Raw genomic sequence first — 13,353 nt, 5'->3', positions numbered from 1 at the left:
TTGTTACCAAACTTAGAAACTTAGCAGATTGCCACCTTCCGTCCCTTAAATACAGTGACACTCTTATTTGAAAGATTAAGCATAATTTTAAGTTAAAAATTCTTATTATGAATTAAATGAAGATAAAAACCTAACGTGGGAAAGAATGGCTCTTAGGTATTTCCAGAGTCCTATTAAGATTAAAAAAATTATATCATCTACAACAAATATGCAACGAATACTACATACAAGTCACCTAATTTTGTTGTTGTTTCATTTCTTTTCTTTTAGTAGAACAAACAGGAGGGAGTATTGAGAAGAGACGTTAAACTCCATTAACTTGTATATATATATATATATAAAATAAAAGCTAAAAATTTTGAGATTGACTTACGTCAATTTAATACAAAAGATATGAAGTTTCTCACTAATTATAATGGCTAACGAATTTTCCTGCAGGTTTCCTGTGTTGACGAAACCATGCATATTATATATATATATATATATATATATTTGTATAGACATAGGACAACTGATTTCTACACCATCATCCCTCCAATAAGCCATCACTTTTCTCATTCATCAAATTTGTTCATTGCACCAAATTATAATGGCAGATAGCGGAGCTGAATCCTCTGTTTTTCAGGTGGTCTTTGACAGATTCGATTCGCCGGCCATGCAAAAGATCGGTGATACATGGAACGTCAAAAACGAACTGCGAGGTCTACACAACGACATGAAAGCCAAAGTTCAAGCTGTTGGTGAAAATGGCAATACGGCTCAGAGAAGGGAGGTCAAGAATCATGCTTATGATGTTGACGAACTGCATGAAAACCTTCTTATCCGTGCTAAGTTTGCTCGTTAGTTACATTACTTTTGGAAAGATACTATTGTTAGAAAGGTAAGTAAAAAAAAAAAAAAAAAAAAAAAAGTATTTAGAATTGAAATGATAATAAGTTTAGTGATATATTCTGATGGCATGGGATGGGGTTGGGGAGGGTTTTTCATTGGGGGTTATGGGCTCAATCTTGCTTGTAATTTTCATTTATTATTTACAGAATCACACGTGTTATAACAACTGCTTTCCTTTTAAAGGAAATATAATAGTAATTTTTTTCCCGCTTCCTTTTATCGTGTCTCTGTTCGTGCATAGACAAATGAGTTTTATCAATACAAAGAAAGAAATACTTTATACATGAATATCTTTAGGGATACGTGCAAAAATACCACTTATGAGAACCACTTTTCGAACATTGACTTCCAAACAATCGTATAATCATAATTGACCCTTTTGAAGGAGCTCGCCAAAAGTTCACAATATATGTATTACCAAAGTTACCCCACCATCCAAAGGAGTAATATACTATATTACCATCAGTAATCTATTAAATATTGCCGGGAAGGCAGTCTCCCATCCATGGCTCTGACCCCCGGCCACTGATCATTGGTCGCCGGTGCCGTTTTCATGAAGGTCCACATATGACTTCTCATTAAACGGTACACCTTCTCATTTAGACTGTGTAAAAGGAAGAAAAATATCTTGGACTTAAGAGTAATTATTTGACATAAAATTGTAGTTTCCTTGGCTATTCTTTTTTTCTTTTTTTTGAGTCACGCCATCTTTTGGTGCGAAGAACTCGTCAATCTGCCACCAAGCTTGCAAAATCTCAATGCTTTGGAGTCATTGGAGATCGGTGATTGCCACAGCCTATTTTGTTTTCTGGGGACTTGAGACACAAGGTTTGAGCAATCTTCAAAGTTTGTCCATTGAAAACTGTAACAATCCGACTTCCTTGTCAATGGGATTCCAATACCTCACATCTCTTGAGAACTTGACCATTATGTATTGTCCAAGTCTTTGCAAACTACCGCGTGGCATTGAGTACCTGAAAACTTGACCATTATGTATTGTCCAAGTTAACTTGACCATTATGTATTGTCCAAGTCTTTGCAAACTACTGCGTGGCATTGAGTACCTGAAAACTTGACCATTATGTATTGTCCAAGTCTTTGCAAACTACCGCATGGCATTGAGTACCTTTCTTCAATGCCCTTCGAAGTTTGACCATCAGCTCCCACTCATTTCACTTATTCGAGTTTTATTACAATAAAAAGTTTTCAGAAACAGTTATATCTAACTTTTTTGTTACAGTAAAAAGCTCTCACATAAAGTCACATCTTAACTCGAATTAAAAACTCGAATCAGCGAACTAAACGACCTTCAAGGTGATACGCCGTTGTCCTGGCTTAAAAGCTTTGTCAGATTGGATAGAGAAACTTGTTTCATTGAAATCTATGACATTTTCGGATTGTTGTAACATCAAAGGTCTACCTAAAGGAATAGAACTGCTCACTTGTCTCCAGCATTTGTCAATTCAAGATTGTCCTAAACTTGTGCAACGCTGTGAACGACGGAGTGGTGACGATTGGCCAAAGATAGCTCATGTTCCATACAAGCACATTGGCACGCCTGAGCAAAGGTGTCCAAGTGAAGAGGCCAGCAGCCCTTCAAACTAGCTGATTCATTTGTGCTCTATACGTAATTAGAAGATGTGTCATTGGATTACTCATTTTATTTTTATGATCACATTCAAATTAATGATTTTATCCTGTTGTTTTGTGGTCTGAATTAGTTGATCTCTTTTAACAAGTGAACACGTGACTAAGACAAAGCAGTTTTCTTATTGTAATGACAACTACTTAAAAGCACTTTTTGAATACTATTGCTTTTAACCAGTTCTATTATAACACACACACACATAATTATTCATTCCTGTCCACAAGCATTAGAATGCTGGATAAGTAATGAAAAATCACAATATTGGCTTGAATTTGTACTTGCTAGCCAGTGTGTAGAATTTTTGCTAAATGATTAACACAAGTATAGGCCAACACGTAAACCCAAAAAAAAAAAAAAAAAAAAAAAAAAAAAAGAGGCAGCAAAGATGGCCTACCCTCTTTTTAAGGGACCACCTAATTAAAAAAGAGGCAGCAAAGATGTTCTTGGTTCTCTTTTTTTGGTTGTAGGAAAGCAATCAAGTAAAAGGGGAGAGCAGCAGCAACATAAAAAGGCTAGCCCCAACGGCAACCTGGTCACCCTGCCACGGACAAAGGAAGAAAAAGCTGCAATATTACAATTTTGTACAAATTTCTTATTTTGTTTTTTTCATTTTTATACCATGTATTTTAAATTGTCAAAAGTTCGTACCCTGTATTTTAAATGTGAAACATTTATACCTTCGAGTACAAATTTATAATCGATACACATCTTCTTACTAATTTTGACTGAAAAAGGCCAAAATATCCACGCGCACACACAAAAAAAAAAACAAGAAAAAAAAAAAAACTGAAGAACTTCAAAAATCAGAGAAATAAAACAGAAACAGAATAAAAGAAAACATAGAAATTGGAACCATCAGCCCCAAGCTTCAGTCCCCTAGATCTGTAAGTAACAATCTAAAACTTGATGCTAAAGTTTTGATCTTCCGTTGTTTGTTCAGTTAAGAGGTGAAGTTTCTAGAAATTTTGAAAACGCTTTGCAGTCAAAAATTGGTCCAAGCAGATGGCTAATATATTCTTTGTTTGCCTGATCAACTGGTGATAAAAAAGAAAACGAATGAAAGAACTCTTGGCTTTGCGCGCACAGATAACCAAATGTTTAATGTTTCAGATACTAGAGAAAACAGAAGCACAAAAGCTGATTGCAAGAACAGAGAACAAAACAACGGAAGATTAAATGAACAACTTGTAATCTGGTCTGAAATCTGATTCAGTAATCTTGGATTACATCACCAAGAAACAAATTATGATCACAACCACACAAGTATCAAGTCCACACTCTACTAAAGAAACATGTTCAACTGAACGAAAACTTAGTTAACGAACCATGTTTTAACAAAAAAAAAAAAAAAAAGGGACCAATCTGGCTAAAAGGAAAACAACTGAAAGATGGAGGTTTCTCACGAAGAATAAAGCCGAAACTTACATCTCGCAAGAAAACCACAAAACAGGCCTCATTAAAACCTTTTCTAGATAAAACCCAACTTAGGGAAAAACTCTAGAAAGGAAAAAGAGTACCCATCCACTCAAAAAAGAAGAGTCTGCTAATTAACAAATGTAAAATTGGAAAATCCACAGTATCCCTTGCTACATTAGAATTGCAAATATCTGGAGTAGAGAATCACCACTTCAAATCATCAGAATGAATGACATAGGAAGCTAATCTGCGAGCGCTGCTTGGTTTGCTAGCTCCATAAAATTTGCAAACGAGCTGAGGGTAGGATCAAAAGCTTTGGAACAGAGCTGCATACTTGTCTACAAGAAATTAATTTAGTCAGAGTTTTCTGTAGATAAAAGCCAAACCAATTAGATGTTTTAAAAAAAAGGACAGAAAAAGAAACAAAGGTAGCTACAAATCATTTTGTAGATTCATAACCATGCCTCAGAATCATTCTCGGTTTACGTGTGTTTTTTGTGAGAGAAAACACTGTAACGAGCCACAACACGAATCCTCATACCAAACACCCCATTAAGGTTCGTTTAGTATGAGGATTCAAACCAGGGTGATTCTAATCATGATTCTGGAACCATAACCATGATTCATGATTTTGGGTTCAAATCATGATTCTGAAATTATGTTTCAGAATTAGGGGTTTGAATCACCTTGAATCAAGAGGGGGGTGGTTTTAAAATCATAATTTGAGCTAGTTTAAAACATCACATCAGATTCCGAATCATGATTCCGAATCATCTAAACCAAACACTGATTCATTGTATTTATGCTCTTTTGACTTTTTTGGTAGATAAAATTATGTTCTAATTGAGGGATCACTGTTTAAGATAAAAATCTCCTCTACTGAGACCATGGAATTGGGATTGGCTCAAAATTCCATAATGCTCAATTTTCATGGGCTAGTGTGGCGTCAAATTAAGAAATTTTGGTTGTAAGCCTAAGGATTTTGTCAATTTGAGCTCAACCTAATTCAACACCTTATCAAAATGCCCCTTTGCCATTAATCTAAAATCCAATAGAGAAACTGGCACCTATTAAGGAATATGTTGAACAATATTTATAAAACCAGCTTCAGATTTCGTAGTGAGAATTTACACGAAACATGGACTTTGTTAAATAATTTTAAAATTTTGTACAATAGGAAAACATGTTGATTATCATTTTGATTTATATATAGAATACAAGGATGATTATAAAGATGTTGCCGACCTTACTAAAGAATTATGGCATACATGATTAAAATGGTAAAATGATAACTTGGTAAGAATAACCTGCAAGAAAGTCTCAACTACAAAAAAGGGATACGTAGAAATAGTAGGTTAAAAAAGAATCAATGATGGCTATTCAACCTTAACCAAAGTAATAAACAAGAGTGACTATTTTGTATTGTATAATAATAACAAAGAAATCAGAATAGTATTTGCAGGGAGCAAGTGCAAACTAGTAGAGAAGGATTAGAGGTGGATCGCGTACTTGATGGTTATGAAAGTTGCACTTTGTACTAATTCGCAGAACTGCTGCCTTCTTCTCTTGGACGCTTTAGCTTCGGTATTCCTATGTTTTTGTGTGGGACATGGGCTATCTTTGGCCAATCTTCACCGCTTTCTTGTCTGCACCTTTCTAGAAGTCGAGGGCAATCATGAATCGACATGTATTGTAGTGCAGTAAGACACTTAAGGCCTTCAGGTAAAGATCTAAGATCCTGACAATTTGAAATTGTTAAAGATCTCAATGAACCAAGCTTCTCTATCCACCCTGGCAAAACTTTTAAGATTGGGCAGCTTCCGATTTCGAGACTATGGAGTACATTGAGGTTCTGTAACCCCTCTGGTAGATACATGAGCTCTGGAAAATTCAAGATGCTCAAACGTTGAAGCGCAGTGAGGTGTTTGACACCCTCAGGTAATGTACCAATAGTTGGACAGTACATGATCGTCAAGTTTTTGAGGGATGTGAGCTATTGGCATTCCATTGATAAAGAAGACAATTTGCTGCAGTTCCCAATCGACAAAGATCGAAGGCTACCTAAGCCTCTAGTCCAGCCAGGTGACAGGCATGTTAGTCTGTGGCAATCACCAATCTCCAAGGACTCTAAAGCACTGAGGTTGTGCAAACTCGGTGGCAAAGAGAGGAGATTCTCACACCATTGAATTGTCACCGATTTCAAAGCAGCAAGATTACCAAATTTGTCAGGCAGAAAACGAAGCCGAGAACAAGATTTAATTTCCAGTGTTGTCAGAAAAGGGTTATTCGAAGGAAATACTGCAGGGAAATGAAGCAAATTTGGGACTCTCTGAATCACAAGTGTTTTGAGGGATGTTAGATTTGGAAAGGAATCAAGTAAAAGTGCATTACAAACTTGTAAATCCAAATGCTGGATAGACAAAACTTGTGGCATTATAACAAGCAACGGACATTTATTGAGAAATAGTTTTCTCAAATTGGGGAAAACAGGTCTTCCACTACCTGGACTTAACCATGTTTTGAGGTTAGGAAAATCGATGAGGGCTAATTCTTTGAGTGCTAGGTGCTGCCCGAAATCTTTGCCAATGTTCCTCACTCCATCAAATGCCTGTAGGAAAAGCCTAGTGAGATTAGGAATATTTTCAAGGCTAGGAAGATTTTTACAGCGTCTGCAGCTAATCAAGTCGAGCTCATGCAAACCACTAGGAATCATATTAGGAAACCTGAACCCTGGGTAGCCTTTTATTAGAAGTCTTTAAAGAGAATCTGCTGGTTTGAAGTTGTCAAGCAACAATTCTGCCTGGAAAGGATCAGGTATCTTTCTTCGAGATTTACGTGATGATGAAGTCTTTTGTCTTCCTTGGTACTGGAAGCAAACACATTCCTCTTCGGGATTCATATTCGGGCAACCCTCATCAGTTCCCCAGTAGAGTCCCAGTGACTCGATTCTGGCAAATTGAGATCGAAATTCCTGGCCGGCTGCATTCTCTAAGTGGGTAACTTTTAAACTACCCCGAAGCTGGAGACTTTTCAAATAATAAAAGTCATTAAGATCACCTACGACGAACGATGGCAATGTCTGAAGCTGAGTAATATGAGAAGACAAAATGTCACTACTTACTGCTTTCTTATTACTCAACATCTGAGTCAATGAGCTACAATCATCGTTGTTAAGATGTCTGAGCCTATTCATTTTTCGTAGATCTGGCAACTCAATAAGATCATAGCAATGAAATAAGTTTAAAGTTTCTAAAGAAACGAGGCCTTCTATTTCACGTGGTAACTTCTTTATACGGGCATGAGATAAGTCGAGGTACTTCAAATGTAATAAATCACCAATCCAACCTTTCAAAATCCTGAGGCCAGAGCCACTCAAATCTAGCACAAACAAACACTTGAGAATTGAGCGCAATGTTTTAGGAACCACTACTAAATTATCTCCAGAAAACAATAAAATTGTTCGCAAATGAGATTCAGCTTCATATAACACTTCCGGATAGCAGAATGCAGATGACCCAAAATCACAAAGAACAGCCAAGTGACGAGTTTTTTTTTAAGCTAGTTGGAGTTGGACGTCCACGGTCTAGTATAATACAGTCTGAGCCAATAACAGATTGCGCAAGATCATGAATAACATCATGCATTTTGTATCTAAGAACAATACCATTTTCTTCTCGTCTCATTTCTTGGAAAAAAGACATCCATTGAAGATCATTGAAGTAGTCATTGCCAACATCCTCTGGCTCTTTCCCCCCGCTGTTGGAGTTGCATTGAATAAAGCCTTCAGCCATCCATAGACGGATCAACTTCGCTTTGTTAAACTCGTAACCTCTCGGAAATATTGAGCAAAATGAAAAGCAACGTTTGAGATGCAGTGGTAAATGAGAGTAACTCAACCTCAGGGTTGGTAGAATTCAGTTTTCACTTTCATCCAAGTTCCAGAGCTCACTATCTCGTATAATCTCCCATTCTCTTACGCTTCTTTTTGGCTTCAGAAGACTTCCCAAAGCTTTTATAGCCAGTGCAACTCCTCCACATTTGCTTACGATTTGCTCTCCAATGGGCAAGAGATCTGGGTGGTTCTCTTTATCTCCTTGCGGAAAAGCGCGTTGCACAAACAAAGACCAACAAGCATCTTTAGACAATTCTTTCAAACAATACATAGAATTTGGAGAATTGGCCAGAAGAGCAACTTTTTTACTGCGGGCGGTGATCAACATTTTGCTTCCATCAATTCCAGCAGTAAAGAGTGGTCTCAGTTTGTCCCAATCATCCGGGTTTTCTGTCCAGACATCATCCAACACAATTAAGTATCTCTTATTTTGCAACACGCCGCGCACTTCCAAGTAGAGTGTATCTAAAGTCGGATAATGAGAATTATCTTTGGAGAGAGAGTGAATCACTGTTCTCATTATGTTTTTGACATCAAACTGATCAGAAACAAAAACCCACACTTGGAAATCAAAATGGCGCCTTACCTCATGATCGTTGTATGCTAATTGCGCAAGAGTTGTCTTTCCCAGCCCTCCCATCCCGACTATCGGGATACATTGTGCTTCTCCTCCTATGGTTGTTGTTTCAGAAGACAACAACAGCTTGACTATCTCCACTTTTTCTCTCTCTCTTCCGAAAACTTCACGATCGAGAAAAAAAGAGCTTGTTTCCAGCCTTCCATCCGATTCTCTGTGAACTATATTACCCTTATTCAAATTGAAGCGAAGCCCCTCATCAGCTGCCATCTCCAAAGCATGAAGTATCTCTTTGACCTTGTCAGCATATTTTACGTTTGGAAGAGAATCAACAGAAAAGAGGAGAAGCAGAGTTTCAGCTTCATAATCAACCTCCTTGAGCTTTGACAACCAAATTCTTAAGGCTCTATTATCAACGATCACAACTAAAACTGGAGACAAAAATAGATCTGCCATCTTTCTTCTTTTTTCTTGCAGTAGCTCAACAATCAGAGGAACTAAATTCTACAAAAAGCACGATTGATGTTCTTAGACAAGAAGTGAATTCAACCTGCTCAAGTTCAACAGGGTGGAAGGATAAAATTTTTTTTTTTTTTGGGAAATTTATCAGGTGTTCTTTTTTTTTTAGAACAGTGATCTTCCTATTTATTAGCTGTATATTACTTTTTTATGTGATTTAATTTTTAATCAGACTTAATACAGTGTTAATAAGAGTTTATTTAGTTTGCTGATTCGAGTTTTTAATTTGAATTGAGATGTAACTTTATATGAAAATTTTTTACTCTAACAAAAAAGTTATATATGACTGTTTCTGAGATTTTTTTACTGTAATAAAACTTAAATTTTAAACTCAAATCAATAAAATAAACATGATCTAAGTAAAAAATATTAATATTTTTAAAAAAATGTGAACACTAGAAAGGTTTTTTTTTCTTTCATTCTTTCTTTTGGTTAGAAAGAAAGTTCTCTTTAGATTAGTTTAAAAAAAGTTGTTTTTAATTTATTTAATTTAAAAGTTATTTTTAATTTATTTAATTTAAAAGTTGTTTTTAAATTTGTTTGAATGAACAATTATAAAGTATTTTTGGTTTTTTAAGTACTTTTAGAAACAAATCATCTCATGGTACTTATGAAAAAAATATTTTTGACATTTTAAGCACTTTTAGAACAAATCATCTTTTTAGTGTTTATGAAAAGCTTTTTTATTTACATTTTTAACCGTTTATTTATGACAGCAAATTAAATATCTCATTCATATTCTTTTATTACATTATTTTTTATAATAATAAGTGCTTTTGATTTTTTTACCTAAACAGATTCAAAAGCTATTCTTAGATATAAAAGTATTTTTCAAAGCACTATCAAAACGCTAATAAAAAAATCCCAACTTACATTTATTTTCTTCTACTACTTAAAAGTAGATATGTCAAATGGGCCGGGCCGTCCATGAACGGCCCGGCCCGGCCCAGCCCGTAATAGTGTCGGATTCAGCACGGTCCGGTTCGCTACTGTTATGGGCCGTGTTGGCCCGGCACGTGTAATGGGCTAGGGCTGGGCCTCGGCTTCTCAGCCGGCGGCCCAAGCCCGGCCCTAGCACGTGAAGGCCTGCGACACAGCCCTAGCCTAGATTCGGCCCTTGTTCGGCCCGGCCCAAGCCTGCGAAACGGCTCCCGTTTGGCACGTGACGAGCCTCCCGTTAGGCCCGTCACGGGCCGTCCGTTGGGCCCGCGAAGGGCCCAACGGTAAGAATCCGAAAATGGCTAAAAAATCCCCTATAAATACCCCTTAATTCCACCCTAAATCCCACACAATAATTCACTCTTAACTTCTCATCTCAATCTCATTATATCTCTCAACTTGTCTCTTTCATTTTGATTCTAAGCTTTTTTCTCGCGTTCACTCATTTTCTTGCTCTTTCATTTACAAAGTTCAAGTTCAATCAATTTCCAGAAAAATGGTTGCACCAAACTTCCCTGATTTCACTGCTCTTCTTGAGCTTGATGATGAGGCATTTTTTGAGGATGAAATGATGCCTCCCAATCCCATCCCCACTGACCCAAAAAATGCTCTGGTGGATAATGCTTCAGTGCACAATGAGGAAGCTGGAGAACGTAGCAGGGGAAAAAGACCACGAACTTTTCTGGCATGACAGCATTTCACCGAGGAGCCCTGACCAAATCTAAAAACAGGTGAAATAGAAATTCGTACAGTATGTAAATATTATAAAAAGCACTTTTCTAATAAAAATGGTGGGGGTACTGGTCATCTGGATAGACATTGAAATGTATGTCTACTGTTGCACCAAGGTGGTGTTGGAAAAAATGGCATCGAGTGCGCATCGGAATTTAAAAAATTTAGTCAATGTCAAAGCCAACCAAGAACATGTTCATGGTGCTATATAACATAAATACTAAAGATCTAAATCATACCTTTTTGAGATTTAGGAAACTGCACGTCTGACAGATCAAAGCGTTCCAAATAGCGACCGGAAAAGCCTCAACCAACTGGTTTTCTTTCTTATTCTCGTTTCCACGATCGGAGTGCGGGTGGGCATACGTCGTTCAATCTACCTTTGGTATTCTTGAACTCCTTCTAACCACAAGAGAGCCAAAGGAAAAATCATTCTTGAGAATTAAACAATCTTTTCTCTCAGGAATCTTTTGTCAATAGCCTCCTAAAAGTCTCTCAAGTGATCTAATGAATAATGTGACTTACTGAGCTATTTATAATGTTTAGGAAGTCATACTTCCATAACAATTAGGTTTCCCAAAGTTTATCTCGTATACAGAGTCAGTTTTGCCATGTCAGCACGCGTTATGCATTACAACCGGTCAACCTGTCCAGTCGACTTGTCTGTACTGGCAAAAGTTGTTTTCCTAATTCTTCAACACAGGAAACTTGCACAGAGCCTTAGTTTTGATTCAAGCAACCCAATAAAGAAAGTGTCTGATCAAAACAGTCATATAATAGTCTTCCCATATTAAACAACTCTTTAAACAACAATTCAACCAATTTATCTAGAATTAATTTAACAATTAATTCACCCGATAAATCACTCATGAATTAATTAACCAATCTCATATTAACTTTGAACATCCTTTACGGAAATAACACATGTTACTAATATGTAGGAAATACACCGTATCGTTACAGAACATTATGGGAGCTAGCAAAGGGACTCGATGGACATATATAAATCAGGCTCTTATAATCACAAGGCTACTTGTAAACCAACAAGTCTGTCTAATGATTATAAAACTCTAGCGCTACTCCACTAAAAGCCTAGAGCTGCATTCTCGATTTATATAGCGTATTTACAAAGCCCTAAGTAACTCTCGTCCATGACTCAATATATTAGTGTATCATCCCCATAGGATATCATAATCGACTTGAGGTCAAGTTCCGTTTTACCTTTCCGATTACATTTATCTTATGTTCCATTATCACACCATCAGAAAACCACTATTCGTACCATTACAAACAGTAAACCATTCGATAACACAGAGTAGTCTAATTGCCGAGCGCTCATATTTTCCAATCCACTGATAATGCATAAGAGGATATCATTGACTCTTTATAGGAGCCATGGATTCCACTATCTATGAATAACGAATCTACACATACACGAGTCATACCCATAATGTACCGGTAAACATACCTTTACATAATGTCAGGATGTCTCCCTTTAGTACATCAAAGGATACAAGTCAAGCATACGGGTTCATTATCCATCTCAGGATTAAGATGACAACATATAATTCGTCAAAAGTGAATTATTTTATTCAAACAGAATTATTAATTGAAATAATTCAACTTTGGTCCAATCCAATATAGATTTCACCATTAGAAACTATATCAATGTCTCCACCCATAGAGTCCCACATCCGACGACCAAGACAAGCCATCTCTGTTAGGAAGTAGACAACATAACAATCTTAACATGAATAAAGCACCCAACTTTATTTGCTCGATTGTGGATCATATGATTTAGACTATCATTTTTAGATTCTTGTCTTCCGTATGTTCTTCACATTACATGCATGACCTAAAGATTTAGAATGCCAGTCTCAAACTTTCAGTTTTCTTATCATACATTCAACTAATATGAACATAAAGAGGACAATACATAGATATATGAAATAAATAAATCTTTATTAATAGTCAAAACTGTTGGTCTCCGAATCGAATTCAGATGCGGGAGCGTGGTGCGGGGAGGCGGATCGTGTATTACAAAAATTTTCATAAAACTTTTGAGATACTCTATAGATTATATTAATTTATGCACGAATAAATTAATCTCATTAATTCATTTATTAAGAACTCAATTAGGAAAAATACCTGGAAGCTGACTCGGATGATAACTTGAGTTCTTTGACCACGAACAGTCCTTGCTCCAAACTTTGTGTTTAGAAAACCAATGTCTTCCACGTCAATTCCTAGAATCCACGAAGACGTGTGTGTAGGCACACATGAGACAAAACGGATTACAATAAACACTCGAATTTCCACAAATACCAACGCATGCACGATGTGAAATTTTTGGAGAAAAAATGTTTCCTTCTTTCTATAGAGAAATTTCGGCCACTTCTAAAATTAGGGCAAAAAACCATTCAGAAAATTATCTCAAAAATAGTATTTATAGAGTAGAAGTCAAACTTCTAGAAGGAATCCAATCTCTATCTCTAAGATAAAGCTTGTTAATTATCTCCTATTTGATCTCCTATTTGAATTTGAAACAAAATCTCACATTCCCTTATCCTTAGTGTGGCCGGCCACCGTAGAGAATTCTCATCCCTATGTGGCGCCAATTTGTAGATAGGGAAGGAAGAGAAAATCATCCTTTATCCTGTAGTCTAATTTTGACTCAAATTCAAATTCCAATTTAAGTCAAACTTAAATTAATTTGAATTTTAAATTGAACAACTTATC

General features: G+C 36.4%; 1 protein-coding gene across 1 annotated transcript; it reads right to left on the bottom strand.

Annotated features, from left to right (window-relative positions):
* Nucleotides 1–7,869: 7,869 nt before the first annotated feature.
* LOC21393715 (putative disease resistance protein RGA3) lies at nt 7,870–8,880 on the bottom strand. The gene has a single exon (XM_010094233.1). It carries the CDS (start codon nt 8,878–8,880, stop codon nt 7,870–7,872), a length of 1,011 nt encoding a protein of 336 aa, XP_010092535.1.
* Between the last annotated feature and the right edge of the window lie 4,473 nt (nt 8,881–13,353).

The sequence above is a fragment of the Morus notabilis genome, unplaced genomic scaffold (genome assembly GCF_000414095.1).
Source record: "Morus notabilis unplaced genomic scaffold, ASM41409v2 Scaffold827, whole genome shotgun sequence".
Classification (NCBI taxonomy): Eukaryota; Viridiplantae; Streptophyta; class Magnoliopsida; order Rosales; family Moraceae; genus Morus; species Morus notabilis.
Note: the sequence above shows the minus strand (reverse complement) of the source record. Positions and strands in the feature narration are given on the sequence as shown.